A 13,789-nucleotide genomic window follows, 5' to 3' on the forward strand; every position below is an offset into this window, starting at 1 on the left:
AAACCAGTTTATGTGTAATGTCTGTCCCTAGCCCTAGTGTCTTACATACAATATTCCTGTTGATGTAGACCAAAAGTATATTTGCTTTATTTGCAGCAGCATCACACTGATGACTCATTTTGAATTTGTGGTTCCCCACAAAAGAAGAGCCTTCTCAGCCTGGCTACTACATAGCCCAGTGTCCCCTTTATGCCTTCTTGCATTTAGTCTTCCTCACCAAGTTATAGCACATTCAGTTTTCACTTATGTCCATCTTAAGTATGTATATGGAATCTCCATCATAGTACCTGAGCACCTCAAGTCTTTAATCCTCTTCACAACCCTGTAGGATAACACAGGCAGGGGTTGATCCACAGGGGGTACAGTGGCATGGCCACACCCCCTTTCAGACCTGACCACAAGAGCAGCAGCAGGGACCTTCTTTTTAAGCCCCCAGCTCAAGGAAGCATCCCATTCCCCCCACATTCTCAGCACCCCCTGAGGGCTCCAGAGCTATTCCTGCCCCATTCAAGCCAGGCTCAGAGGACAGCAGCAAGTAGCAGGAGGCAGGTTCCTCCTTCCTGTACAGTCATCCCAGGGGTTCTCTTCCAGCCCGGGAGCAAGCACAGGGTGGGTGAACTCAATTGCTGCCACTGATACTACCATCCCCAGCTGAGCTCAACTGCAGCAGTCCTGGAGCCCCCCAGTGGAATGAAGAGTTGTGGTGTGGGAAGATTGTGGGGGTGGTGAGGAGGAAGGGCTCCATAGCCTCTCCAGCTGGATTCAGCAGGGGACACCTATGGTGGCAGCAGTAGGCAGGTTCACCCACCCCATGCTTGCTCTCAGGCTGGCAAGAAATACCTGGAAGGACCAGGAAGATTAAGGATGGACCTGCCTGCTGCCACCACTACTTGGCTACAAGCAGGGGAGGAGAAGTTTTGAACAACCCTCTCCCACCTTTAGCCAGGGGGAGCAGGAAGAGGGGGAGCAGCACATGGGGGAAAGGAGTGAATGTTAAGGGAAGGGAAGGGATGTGCTACTGAGGACAGAAGGGAAAAGAAAGGATGCTGAGAGTCACAGGGGTGAAAGGGAAGCAGACTGCCATGGTCCACCACACCAGCTGGCCTTGTGGGCAGAATCAGCATGGAACTAGCAATTGAAGGGGTAGGGGTCAGAAGCCACAAAGTCAGGAGCCAAATGACAAGCCAGGGGCAGAAACCAGAAATAAGAAGCCTAGTTAACAAATCTGAAGGATAATCCACAAGATGAAGTCAAAGAGTAAGTCAAGTCAGAGTCAGGAAAACCCACACTCAAACTGCAAGCCAAAAGCAGAGGCAGGAACCAGGGAAGCCAGAGATGTTGCTAGGACCAGAGCTGCTTAGAGACTGAAAACCCATGTGTTGTGCAGCAAGGCTCAGGTGCTGAAAGAATTCCTTAAAAGCAGCTCTAGGACCAAAGGGAAGGTGCTGGGGGTCAACTGGTCTCGATTATTGTAACAGGATCAGCTGCACTTAGTTTCCTGCCCTGCAGCTCGTTATCCAAGCTGTACAGAGCTGACCCAGGCTGCAGCACAGGAGTCTTACAGACAGGATCCTGACCTGACTTGGAACTTAAGAACAGTCTGCCCACCTGGGGTGGGCAGGAGCTGGGAGTGGCTGTGCAACAACTCCTGCACTGCTGCTCACTGTTCCTTTACCATGCTCCACAATGTCTTGGATCTGCCCATAAACATAACTCTCATTCTCATTAAATAAATGCACAGCTATACTAAACAATTTGCTCAAAGTCACACAGGGAATCAAGGGTGCAATACAGAAGTAAACTGGAGTCTTCTAAGTCTCAGATTAAGTGTTGGGTGCTAATAGTGGTGAACATCTGTGAAAGGGTAAATGTGGACTGAACCCATCTAGTGCCAAGTAGAGAGATACCTTAGTGCTCAGGTACTGGAAGCAGTACAGTCGCATTTCCAAAGTAGCCCATTGACTCCCATGCTAATGCATTATGTACACTACCCAAATTAATTAATTTAGCACTAGCTGGGATATCCTGGCTGCTGCTACATGGCTTTAGCCAACCAGCTAGCATTGTACTCACATGTCTGGTATGAGTTTGCTAATTCTGGGCCTGACCAAATTCTTATCATCATGGTGGTTATTCTGACTCTCCTTAATTTTTTATTTCTTCCTGAAGCAAAGGAGAGTCAGAATAAACACCATGATGATAAGAATTTGGTCAGGCCCAGAATTAGCAAACTCATACCAGACTCTTGAGTACAATGAGTTGGTTTTACATTTTTATTCAAAAAGTGAAATGCATGTAGTCAGGACAAAGCAAAGAATACTATAACACAAAGGTAAGTACCTAGAGAAAATGACCATTGGATTGCAGTGAAATACATAGATTCTTGCTTTCTGGTAATGTGCAAAGATAAGAGACTTAGCTTTGTAGTTCTACAAATGCAGACCAGTTGTAAACAGGATTTTAAAAATAATATTTTATGACTATGAAATAACTAACTTACTGATCATTAAATGAAAATGCATTGTTGTATTCAACTTTTAAAAACTGCAATATAAGGGAAATTGAAAGGAACAAAAAAAATTGCTGTGGCCCTTAATTCAAACTTTATTTTTTCTGAGGTTTATAGAACAGGAAACCTCTTCTAGAACAATTAAATTGAAAATAGATATGTTTTTTCTAAAAAATAATGCAAGGCCGGGGATTCGATACAAGTGTAACCCAGGCAGTACTCCAAGAGGTATCCCCTCTCCAATTGAAGGGATCAAAGCAGGTGCACAAGCACTATGGGAGGTGTAAGGACTCTCCTCCCCATATAGAGCAGAGTCAGACCACCAATGGGAACTTAACCATATACCTTTTAATGACAAAACAGTACTGGGAACATAATCAGTATAAACCAGGGGGTGTAGGGGGGCAGGAGTCAAGAAAGGTTAGACACTTACAATCATAGACATATTCATCCAGTTGACAAAAGACAGGGTAACCAAAATATAAAACACAAACAGCAGAACAAACAATACTGGTTGGTGAAATATAAAAAAGGCACAAAATACAAAATGTCAAGTGACAAGAAATATAGGGCCTAGGTACCTGGAGGGGGAGAAAGGGGGAAAACACAATGGCCCCTTCCCACTGCAACAAGAATTTTTCCTTGTTAGTTCACTCACCCCAAGACACCCCAGCTGGAACTTGAACTCAGATCTCCCACACGGTAAGCAGAAACTCTACCACACAGCAACAAGTACAGATACTATACCATGCTGCTAGGCATTTTGACCTTCCAGGAGCCCCTGCCTCATGTCAAGCTGCCCTGCCTCTTATTGGAGGAGCTGGAAGCAGAGCTGGGGACCTCTCAGGTCACTGCTCAGATCCTTGCTGGAGCTGGGGAGCCTCTCCTGCTGGCTGCAGCCTCTCATTAGGCAATCCTGGAGCCCAGTGGGGAGCCTCTCCTGCCGGCTGCATGCCACACTGCTGAGGGCCCCAGTGCTGCCTGCAGGTCCCACTCTTCTGGTGCAACTGCTTCTGCCCCACTGGCCCAGCTCACTGGTCTCGCCTGAGTCAGCTGTGCTGCCCCTTTTATCCCCCTTCAGGTGACCCAAGGGGCCAATCAGGGGACATGGAGGGTGAGTCTCTGGGGGCCGATTGGTGAGTAAAGTGAATCCCAAGTCCTCCAATCATCTTTTACCCCTTCAAAACCCCTGAGCTAAGTCACTATCAGCTAGCCTGTCACACAGGAAGTATTGGTAACATTATATGGGTGTGACTGTCCTATACTACAGTCTGTACTCATCTTTAAATCTCTGAAAAAAACAGTATGAAAATCAACCCAAATGTATACTTGCTAATAATACTAAACAGTAGATAATGTCTGTCTGAAAAATATGAGCAAATGTTTGAGGGAAGTCTAGAAATGTAAGACATAATCCACAGGTGTGTGACAAACACAGAACTTCTTCTGAAATCAAAGGGAGCTGGAGATTGCTCAGACTCTCAGAAAAGTAATCCGTAAAGGCTACAGCTTACAAGTGGATAACTTAATATCACAGATGCTCAAGGTTGCTTGAGTAAGAGAGTTATTTACTCTTTTTATGGCATGCTGGAGATTTATGGCCATAAACAGACCCATAAAAGAGATAAGTAAATAGGAAAATAAATGATCATTAAAGAAATTGTAAATTATAAATACAGAACCATATTCCAGACAGTAGTTTATACATTAGGGATGGCTATATATGCAAATTGAAGTCCTATGATTCTGAACTTCAGAGGATGAAAATCTGGGGAATAATACCATGTGTTAATACTACTTTAAGTATCAGAAAAAGTAGGTAGCACCACTTTAAGGGTATATAGTAGTCTACTTGTCTCCCTTATCTCAAATGAGTGCCTTTGACTGAACCCTGCAATGCAGGAATTTGCTACTGGGATGCATTTGATAGCCATGTCGGTCTGAAACAAAAAGAAATGCAAAACTCAGCTCTCTTGGTTCAGAGATGACACCTTTTATTAGACCAACTAAGAAATCGCAAAAAAAGATATTCAGTCAGTGCCCTTTAAATGTGTTCCTTTAAAGATTCCTGCCTTAAAGATCCAAGCATCCTGCTATGGGGAGCTGTATATTTGTTTAAATAAGACAAGCACCTAAATCACCACCATGTCTGCAGTAAACAAAAACCAAACAAGTAATTAACACTACAGACTGGGGGTTAGGGGGAAATCACAATGGAAGTCTGTTTCTTGGATGAAATTCTGACACTACTCTGTGCATTCTCTTGCACCTCCCATCCTCCCTCCTTTTACTTACCAAGGGTTTAGTTTCATCTTCATCTTTGAAATAATAAAGCTGGTCCCTCTTGAGAACAAACCAACGTGTGTGCCAAGTTTTAACAAAACCTCCTTGCTTCCTCAGCCACCCACACTTAATGACATGGTGTCGTCCTTGGCTTGGCAGGGAATTCTCTGCAGGGCCATTGTGCTCATCCATAATAACTCCAATGGACTCTCCTGTTTAGAAAACAAAGAGGAAATTAAAAATTGTGATTGTGTATATGTGGGTTTTTTCATTGTTTTTAAAGTAACAGCCTGCCAGTTTTCATTGTAGCTGGAAAACAAATAAAGCCCGACAACAAAGGTACCTTATAAGGTCATTTCCTGTCTGCCTACTTCTTCTTAGGCCCATGCCAGTCAACTGAAAGAATATAATCCAGTTTCCAAAGTAATGCTGAATTAACTTTTCACAAAAAAGGGCAGACAAGCAGGGAGAAAAATAACACAGCTCTTTAGGCAAGGTATGGTGTGCTTTTATGCATGAAGAATAAAACATGTCCTTTCAACGTAGGTGATTTATTTTAGATTAAAGAGAAGCAACAATAAAAGAACCAGCATTACATCTCTATGACAGATAAGGTCTCAATACATCAGAGCCTCTGATCTTCCATTCCACAGCCCACTCTCTAGCAAGGAGACAGGCTTTTAAAGATTCCCTGCACAGAAAATGGAAGTCATTATGCACCTAATTCCTTTGGATTTTAGACACATTATTAAAAAACAATTTTTTTGCCCTAAAAAACAGCCTGCATCTTAAATTCAAGTTAAAAAAACTTAATAAATTGTCAATAAAATAACACATTACAATTAAAAAAAAATGCATGCATGAAACGCAACAAAAGATGTGACAGTGCAACCAGGAACATGACCTAAGGGTTTGTTTGGTTTTTGTTTTGTTTTTTTGAGGCGGGGGACAGGTTTTTTTGTTTTTTAAATAAAACTGGTAGTTCATGTTTACACCAGAGGGATTGTATTCTTATAAATGTATCTTTATGTTCTTTTTTTAAAAACTAAAATTAAGAGAGAAAAAAAATGTAGTTGCCTCTTAAATTCAAATGAATATAGTACTTTGATCACATAACAAAACAAATCCTTTTGGTTAGGGACAGAAATCATAGGCAGTGTGTCAGGGGGGGCACATGCCCCTCCAAGATTGGCCGCCACTGTCACCAGGTTCTGCAGGCAGTTGCTCATCCCTCCACCCCATGCCAACGCTGTTGCTGGTGTCTGCAGGTGGTCCCCACTCACTGCCCACCTCTCCTCCCAACAACACCGCCACCAGCATCTGTGGGCAGTCCCCACTTGCCGCCTACCCCTCTCCCCACCGTCACTGGCATCTGTGGACAGTCCCCACTCATCACCCCCCACCGCCGACACTCCCGCCAGCATCTGCAGGCAGTCCCCACTTGCCCCCCCAGTCTCAGGAGGCACCAGTCGTTCATGATAGAAATTACACACAAATGGTTGGGAACCAGTTCAAATCTGTAACGCAACAGAAGTTCATAGCACATAAACTGCTGTCAAAATGGCTGAAACTGGTTTACAATAAACCTGTATGAGTGCAGCATCAGACTTAACTGATTTAGGTTAAATTGGTTTATTGAACTTCTGTCCCAGATCCCCTCCACATTCAAGTTAACTCACAGTCCCCCCCAGCATCCCAGGATGCTTTTTACCTCCCCCAATAGCCTAGGCCCAAGCTGTCTGCTCCAGCCCCACAGGGAGGTGCAAAATTTGGTAGTGAAATCTTAATCAATAGAGTTTCTCATGGTTTTTGAGCTGGGTTATAGAAATAAAGCTAGATAAGTTTAATGTGAAGGTAATTTTGTAGGCCAGAAAAAAACTTTGTTGAAATTCAGAGCTATACTTTCTACTGTCACTGAATGGACATGAATTTCCCAGATTAAGTTTGCATATGCAATATGTAGCCATGTGGTACGTCTTTAAAGTCAAATGAATCTTCACTAAGCCAGATTCCATGTCCAGAGTTGAACAAACTTCATGAGGTTTGGTTTTGAATTTCAACCTTCAATGCTCTGAGTTCAAGCAAATACATGTCATAAAGTGAAACTTACAGATGCAGAACCAGGTGTACCGAAACAGAATAACATGTGATCAAAACCCACAAGAGAATAAGTTTCAGACAGCATGAGTAGCAAACTTGATTTCCATTGAATAATGTCAGACAGTGAGTGTGGTCTGTTTTCTAGATCTCCTTGCAAATAGCTTCCTTGCCTCATCAGGACTTGATACAGATGTAGCATTTAGGGAAGTCTGCTTCACAAGCAAACTTATGATAAAAGTCTATGATAAAAATTAAGTAGGACACATTGGGCATGTCTACACATGCCATTAACGTCCAGAAATGAACTGCAAAGCTTACTGCTCCACAGTTTATTGCTTCTGGGACGCTCCCAGGTTCACATTTTACACATATGCCTGGACTGCGGCATGTTGAGCTGGGTCACAGCACCCCTGGGGTCAGCCTGCCAGACCGGGGCAGCTCCACCTGGGCTCAATGTGCTGCAGAGGACCTGGCTGGGGCATAAGGATGCTTCAAGGCAGGGCTAGCAATCAGGCAGCCCCCATGTGTGCAGCCAGCCAGCTCAGCGTCTGCATGTGCTCTGCTACATATGAAAAAACTTCACAGCAGGGTAGGACTTGTAAATATAAGCCCTACCTTGCTGCAGAGTTTAATTTCGTGTGCCCTAATAGGGGTACACATGTAGGCCCCAAGATGTTTACTGCACAGTTATTCCTGTGTAGCTGGTTAAATGATTCCAGACTAAATCCCATTCAGCTTACTAATACAGAAAGCACCAATTTTGTGAGGATGACAGTGAAGATATACCCCTTTCCCCCATATATAAAAGTCCTGCACAAATAGGGTAACAGGAAGTGCCACAACTAGTACAGGGAATAGTGAGTTACTAAACAGTATATTCTGAACTTTTAGGGAAGATAAGGAACATATCAAATCATCAACAATGGAGAATATAGTATAGTCACGAGTGCTCTGTACATTTCTCACTTCCCTTGAGAAAGATTTTGTTATACCATTTTATATTAAACTGTAGTTTATTTTACTTATAGGGTGATATACTCTAAAATAATAAACTCCACAGTTAGGACTTTTGCCCTTGGCATTTCACCTTTCATTGGTTCACTTCTTTCCATTTTCACCATTTAACCTCCTCTCTACCTTTCTCAACAATTTCCCTCCCTTCTTTGTGATCATAACCTTTGTTTTTAATACTGATAGCTTCTTGATATATGCCTCCTTAGGCATTAACAAGGTGCCATTTCAGGCCTCGATCCTGCCATCTGATCTGTGTGGGTAAACCATTAACTTCAGTGAGAGACAGTGCAAATGTTAATGGGACTCAATCACAGGTGCAGAGATCTGGTTTCACAGATCAAATTGCAGGATTGAGACTTAATGTTCAGTTTTTAGCCAAGTTCTACATATTTTTCTTACAGAAATGTTTACTCTTTCCTAAATCCTTATAGTCCAAGCAGAATTTTTTAAAAACAATTGTGCAATGAACATAGCCTTCAAAAGAAACAGTCCCTTAAATAATGAGTTCTTGGTGGACACAGAAGTAGCACAGCAGCTAAGGTGAACTTCTGGATCTGTAGCAAGACAAGTTCAGATCTCACTTTGTATCTGCATGACAGATCACCTTCATTCAGCTTAGCTGTAAATGGGTACCATGTTATTTGAGTTAGGGAGTCTAAAAAGGTGACTGGATACAATGATGGCCACATATCTCCTTTGTATGGTGTTGGTTACAGAAATTAGCATTCTTTAACCACACTAACCCAACAGGCCATCTAGATTTGGGTGGACTTTGGATCTTTGAAAATTAAAATTTTTAGAAAACATGAGATCATGCCTGGCCTCTCACAGGTCAGTCAGGTTTGTTTGCATCTGAGATTGTAATTGCAATTTAAGAATAAACCAGAGAATGAACAATCATACCCGCTGACGGGGAGGGGGGGCAGGTTCTGAGAGAAGGCTTACACACAACTGAAGTAAGTGTCCAGCATGCTCTAACCATCAGTTTAGATGAGAAATCATAGACCAAAAATGAAATACCCAATCTAGAACTAAGCACAGAATTTCCAGGATATGGTGGTGCAATGACCAGAGTTGCAACTCTGAAGGCTAGTATGCAAAGATCTATGTTTTGATCTTGAGCAATGGTCCCCACCTTTTTTGCCCCACAGGGCAGGTGAGTGGCTTGGAGCTAGTGTTCTGCCCAGATGAAGCCCTGTACACCAAAATTAGGCTTTGGGGCCTGGCACCACCCCCTCCCTGGCCCATGTGCTGGGATTAGGCCCCAGCAGGCCTGTCACCACCCCCTCCTGCCCTTGCACGCCACGATTGGGTTCCACAGTCTCAGCACCATTTCCTTCTGTCCACACGTGCTGGAACTGGACTTCAGGCTCCTGGTGCCAGCCACTCTGGGCTTGGCCCCTGGTGTTCAGCACCAAATCTGCCTGACCCTTCATGCTAGGATCAGGCAACCCAAGCCAACATGCAGGGCCCAGGGCTCTGCACAAGTCTAGAAATCTGGCATTAGAGGAGTGGTGGCACTGCTCCCCCACTACCAAATTTCCGGACACGTGGGCAGCCCCCCAGGCCAAATGACAGCGCTGTGTGCTGGATCTGGCCCACACGTCCCCTGATCTTGAGTTGGTCCTGGTGACTTCCTCACTTCTGGAGACATTAAGTCAGATTCACTACTTTCCTGCTCTTAATGCCTTTGTTTATACCAGCACCAAGTAAATTTAATAAATAAGCCACTGGGAATGTGCTGGAACTTTTCATTTGGTTTCCACTGATAGAAAGTGCTGTGTAAAATACAAGGCAGTAGTCAACCAAGCTCTCAATTCCTGGCATGCATTTAACTCCAAATTTACAGTTTTCAGCTAAAAGTTCTATTACAATTTCTATTATAATAGGAACTGAAGGGACATCCAAGCTTTCTAAAAGATGTTTAAAACTTAGTTTATCATCTTCTAGCATTGTTTTAAATTATAAGAGTTTGCTTCCAGGTCTGGTGAAATAACAAGAGCAGGTAAGAAGTTGAGGTACAATTACTAGAATTAAGTGAAACAGAATTATTCTCCAGGTACAGGAAACATGGCTTGTTCATTTGCTTATATATTTTTTAGCCTTAGCTGGACTCACTTGGAGCCAGCTGTGGTTTAAATTGGGCTATAGTGTTTGTAAATAAGCAGTTTGCCAACTTAAATCCTCAAGAAATAAGTCCACTCACATTCAAAAGGAAAATGTTTTTATCTTGGGCACACTACTGAAAACTAACAAACTGAGAAACTGATTTGTAAAGCTGAGTTTTCAGTTACTCAGTGTTAGCCCAATTGCAGAAAATTGTAACTTTAACTTCAGCTATACTGCTATGTTAACCTTATGGTCCCTCCTTTAGGTTAGGGACAGAAGTTACATATAAACCAGTTTAAGAGATCAGAAACTGGTTTAAACCTGTAACAGAACAAAAGTTCAGTGCACATAAACTAGTTTCAAAATGTCCAAAACTGGTTTAAGCTAAACCTGGTTGAATATAGTATCAGACTTAATTGATTTGGGTAAACCAGTTTATGCAACTTCTGTCCCAGACCCCTCCCTGGTTTAAGTTAAATCAGAGTGCCCCAGCATCCCTGCATGCCTTTAGCCCTGGTCTGGGTTGGGCTGTGCTGTCTGCTCCAGAGGGCAGGGATGGCCCAGCCCTCTGCTCATCAGCCAGCCCTCACTGTTCAGGCTACAAAGGGGGTGAGGGTGGGAAGCCTGGCTGGGGACTGCAGATGGTCTGCTGGGGAATGGGGCAGCCCCTGATAGACCTTTCCCCCTGGAGTAGAGGGGATGGGGGATTAGGGCAGGGCAGGGCAACAGCCTGAGAGGGTCTGCCCCCAACCCCAGCAAACCCCTGCTGGGGTCTGGGAGGCATTTTAATACCCCTTTCCCCAGCTCAGTGTGCTGTTCCCACCTTCTCTGCTCAAGCAGGGCATGGGGCTCAAGCAGGCACCAGCTTGACAGGAACAGTTCCCCTCAAGCAAACCCTGATCTGGGGTCTGGGATGGACCTTAATCCCACCTTCCCCAGCTCAGTGTGCTGACACCAAGCCTTGCAGGACCAGACAGAGGTAAGTGTTGGCAAAGACCTGGCACAATCACCACATGTATGTGCTGCAGCTGGAGCTAAGGGAAAAGGAGGGGGTCCCAGACAGCTTCAGGATCACATACAGCTTAACCAAAAAATGCAGAGAGCTACATTTACATTATGAAGCAGAATTTGTAAAAGGTGGGAATCTCTAAACAGAGGCCTTCTGAATACCTGGCTTTAAGGAGACACCCTGCCTTCAGGATTATGTAAGATTTATGGAAGGCTGTCTCATCTTTTTGGTTTATTACATTCCATTTTAAGTTAGACTAAGTTGTGTTTGCTCTCACTGTGTTTGAGCTGTACCTTAGCTTAGGCAAAGGTTTTTGGTTGTTCTTTGTTGTGTGCTTGAGGTGGCAAATTGCTGTCTTCAAATACATGCATGCTTCAGAGAAAAGTCTTTTTCCCCACCCCTCACCCCAGCTGGTGTCCATGTAGATTTAAACCCCCACCCTCCAGAGGACTAACTCTGGGCTGGTGCCTGGGTGTGCCCCCTCTGCTCCAATAGAGAGGGGTGAGAACCTTTTGGAGGACTTGTCTCCTCTCCCCTTTTGCAGTAGCAGGCAGGTGTGCACCCCCCAGCTTCTAGCTTGAGCCACTGAAGGAATGTGGCTGCATTTCCTGATTCAAAGGTCCAATTGTTAAATCGGTTCGATCTGTACAGTTTAGACTAACCTACAGAGATTGAATCAATTCAGGCTCAGGCTTTTTGAATGTCCATCCCTAGCCTTAGGGTTGCCCAGGAGGAAGACAGAGTTTAATGTAATAATTATTTTTATTATAGCAGTGCCCAGGGGATCAGGGCTCATTACACTAGTCACTGAAAGCAGGGATCAACACATGAGAATTAAGAACAATTTACCTTTTGGAACACAGATTATTTTTTTATTTGCTCTCTTTTTTCCCCCCCTCACAGGGACCCATTAGATTGCTGATGAAAATATGCATGCAGTATTTATACTCGAGTTTCCCAAAAAGAATGTTTATTGATCTATTCATTTTTGCCAGCTAACTTCTAGTCATTAAATTTTTCTCATAATACCAAAATAAATGAGGTGAACAGACACAAATACTATCTAAGAGCAGAAAAGAGTATCTTTGCAGGTAATATACTCATGGATTCTTTTTTTTTTTTAAATCACACACAGTCACACTTTATTTAAAAATATTGAATTTAACAACCTCCCGGGAAACTTGAAATACAATTTTTTTTATATATATACAATCTTCAAACCACTTTCATGCATGAGAGTAGCAGTAATGCCAGTCAACTGACATGTTTCTAATGTGGACTGTATGTAGCAGTAAAGTTAAGTTTACTAGTTGTTTTACATCTTTACTTTACTTTCTGAATCTTAAAAAAAAAAGTACAATCTGGACTCTGAATCAGGGATTCCTCCAGTTGGCTTGCTTTCACTAGTTGTTTTTACAGCTGTTTCAACACCAAGATCAAAAAAATAAGTTGCAAGAATATCAGTGTTGGCATGGACACAGAAAAGGCAGAGGTGCAAACTGTATGCAGCTAACATATGACAAAGTGTAGGATTATATCAAGATATCCAAGAACCCCTTGCCCTTGAGAGACATAAGGCAGAAAAGCCATACATTTTCAGCCAATGAGTAAGTGTATTCCTGAAACCCATCTTCTGTATGAGACATAAAACTTCTATTTTCTGCAAGAGTCTGATGCAGCTGACTCAGCCAGGTTCCAATTTCAGCAATTACTACAACTAAACAAAACTTAGTCCATTCATGGTCCATTCATTGAGACTGCCTGTCCGTAAACCTTTTAACTTTGCCTAAACATTTGAGTCATCCAGCTAAAGGCTAAATGAGTGGTGCAGGGTTGGACCCAGTGTGGGTACAGTTGCACCTGCTGGCCCCAATCCCATTCATGTTGCATCAGGCTCGTTGGCCCCCGCCGGACCTCATGTCCCAGCCCTGACCCCACACATGCTGCATGGGGTCCCCAAGCTCCAATCTAGCACACAGGGAATGTCGTCTTACCATGAGGCCTGAAAATATGATGGCAGGGGAGGAATAGCATTGTTAAATGCCACCATTCTCCCACTTCCAAATGTCCAAACCCTTAGAGAGCCCCAGGGACTGGATAATATGGTTCAGTGGGCCAGAGGTTGAGCACCACTGAGATGAGCACAAACTTTACCTACCACTGATGTTGTTACCAACATTATGCCCCTATTTGTCCTATTTGTTGGGCTATCTGACCCTCTCCCTGGGATCTTTGTCTCCTCTTTTTTTCCCCTCTGAGAGGGAAGGATTTCTGTTCCCACCAGCCAATGAATGCAGATAAATATTCCCTCCTCTACAAGCAGGCATCTGGTACACTAACTGCAGAAACAGTTAAAAGAGATATAGCACTTGGCCAACAAATCCCTAGAAAGCATGCTGTATAAAAGTGCATCAAATCCAGATCTGCTAAATTTTCATGGAGGAAGAACAGATTTCACTAGAAACTCGGTTGATTTTAAGTATGTTTGTGGTTCTAACTGAAATTTCTCATGACCTCAGAAATTACACTTCAATTTCCTCCTCCACCTTGAGTTGTATAGGATGGGACTCAACACCAACAAGTGCAAAGTGATGCACCTGGGGAGGAACAACCAGCACCATACCTACAGGTTGGGGAACTCCCCTCTCATCAGTACAGAGGCAGAAAAGGATCTTGGAGTCATCATCGATTCCAAGATGAACATGGGCTGGCAGTGTGGGGATGCAGTCATCCACAGATGCATCTCAAGCAGGTCCAAGGAGGTG

The 13,789-nt window shown here is 43.5% G+C and overlaps 1 protein-coding gene across 1 annotated transcript in view; it reads right to left on the reverse strand.

The window, feature by feature from the left end:
• ARHGAP24 (Rho GTPase activating protein 24) overlaps positions 1–13,789 on the reverse strand; it is a 629,348-nt gene that overhangs the window by 536,193 nt on the left and 79,366 nt on the right. Inside the window, exon 2 of the mRNA XM_019525835.1 lies at positions 4,805–5,004. Within this exon, the coding sequence (XP_019381380.1) occupies positions 4,805–4,984 (180 nt within the window). The 5' untranslated portion in view covers positions 4,985–5,004. The remainder of the gene's footprint in view (positions 1–4,804; positions 5,005–13,789) is intronic.

The sequence above is a fragment of the Gavialis gangeticus genome, unplaced genomic scaffold (genome assembly GCF_001723915.1).
Source record: "Gavialis gangeticus isolate Ggan-Ray unplaced genomic scaffold, GavGan_comp1, whole genome shotgun sequence".
Taxonomy (NCBI): Eukaryota; Metazoa; Chordata; order Crocodylia; family Gavialidae; genus Gavialis; species Gavialis gangeticus.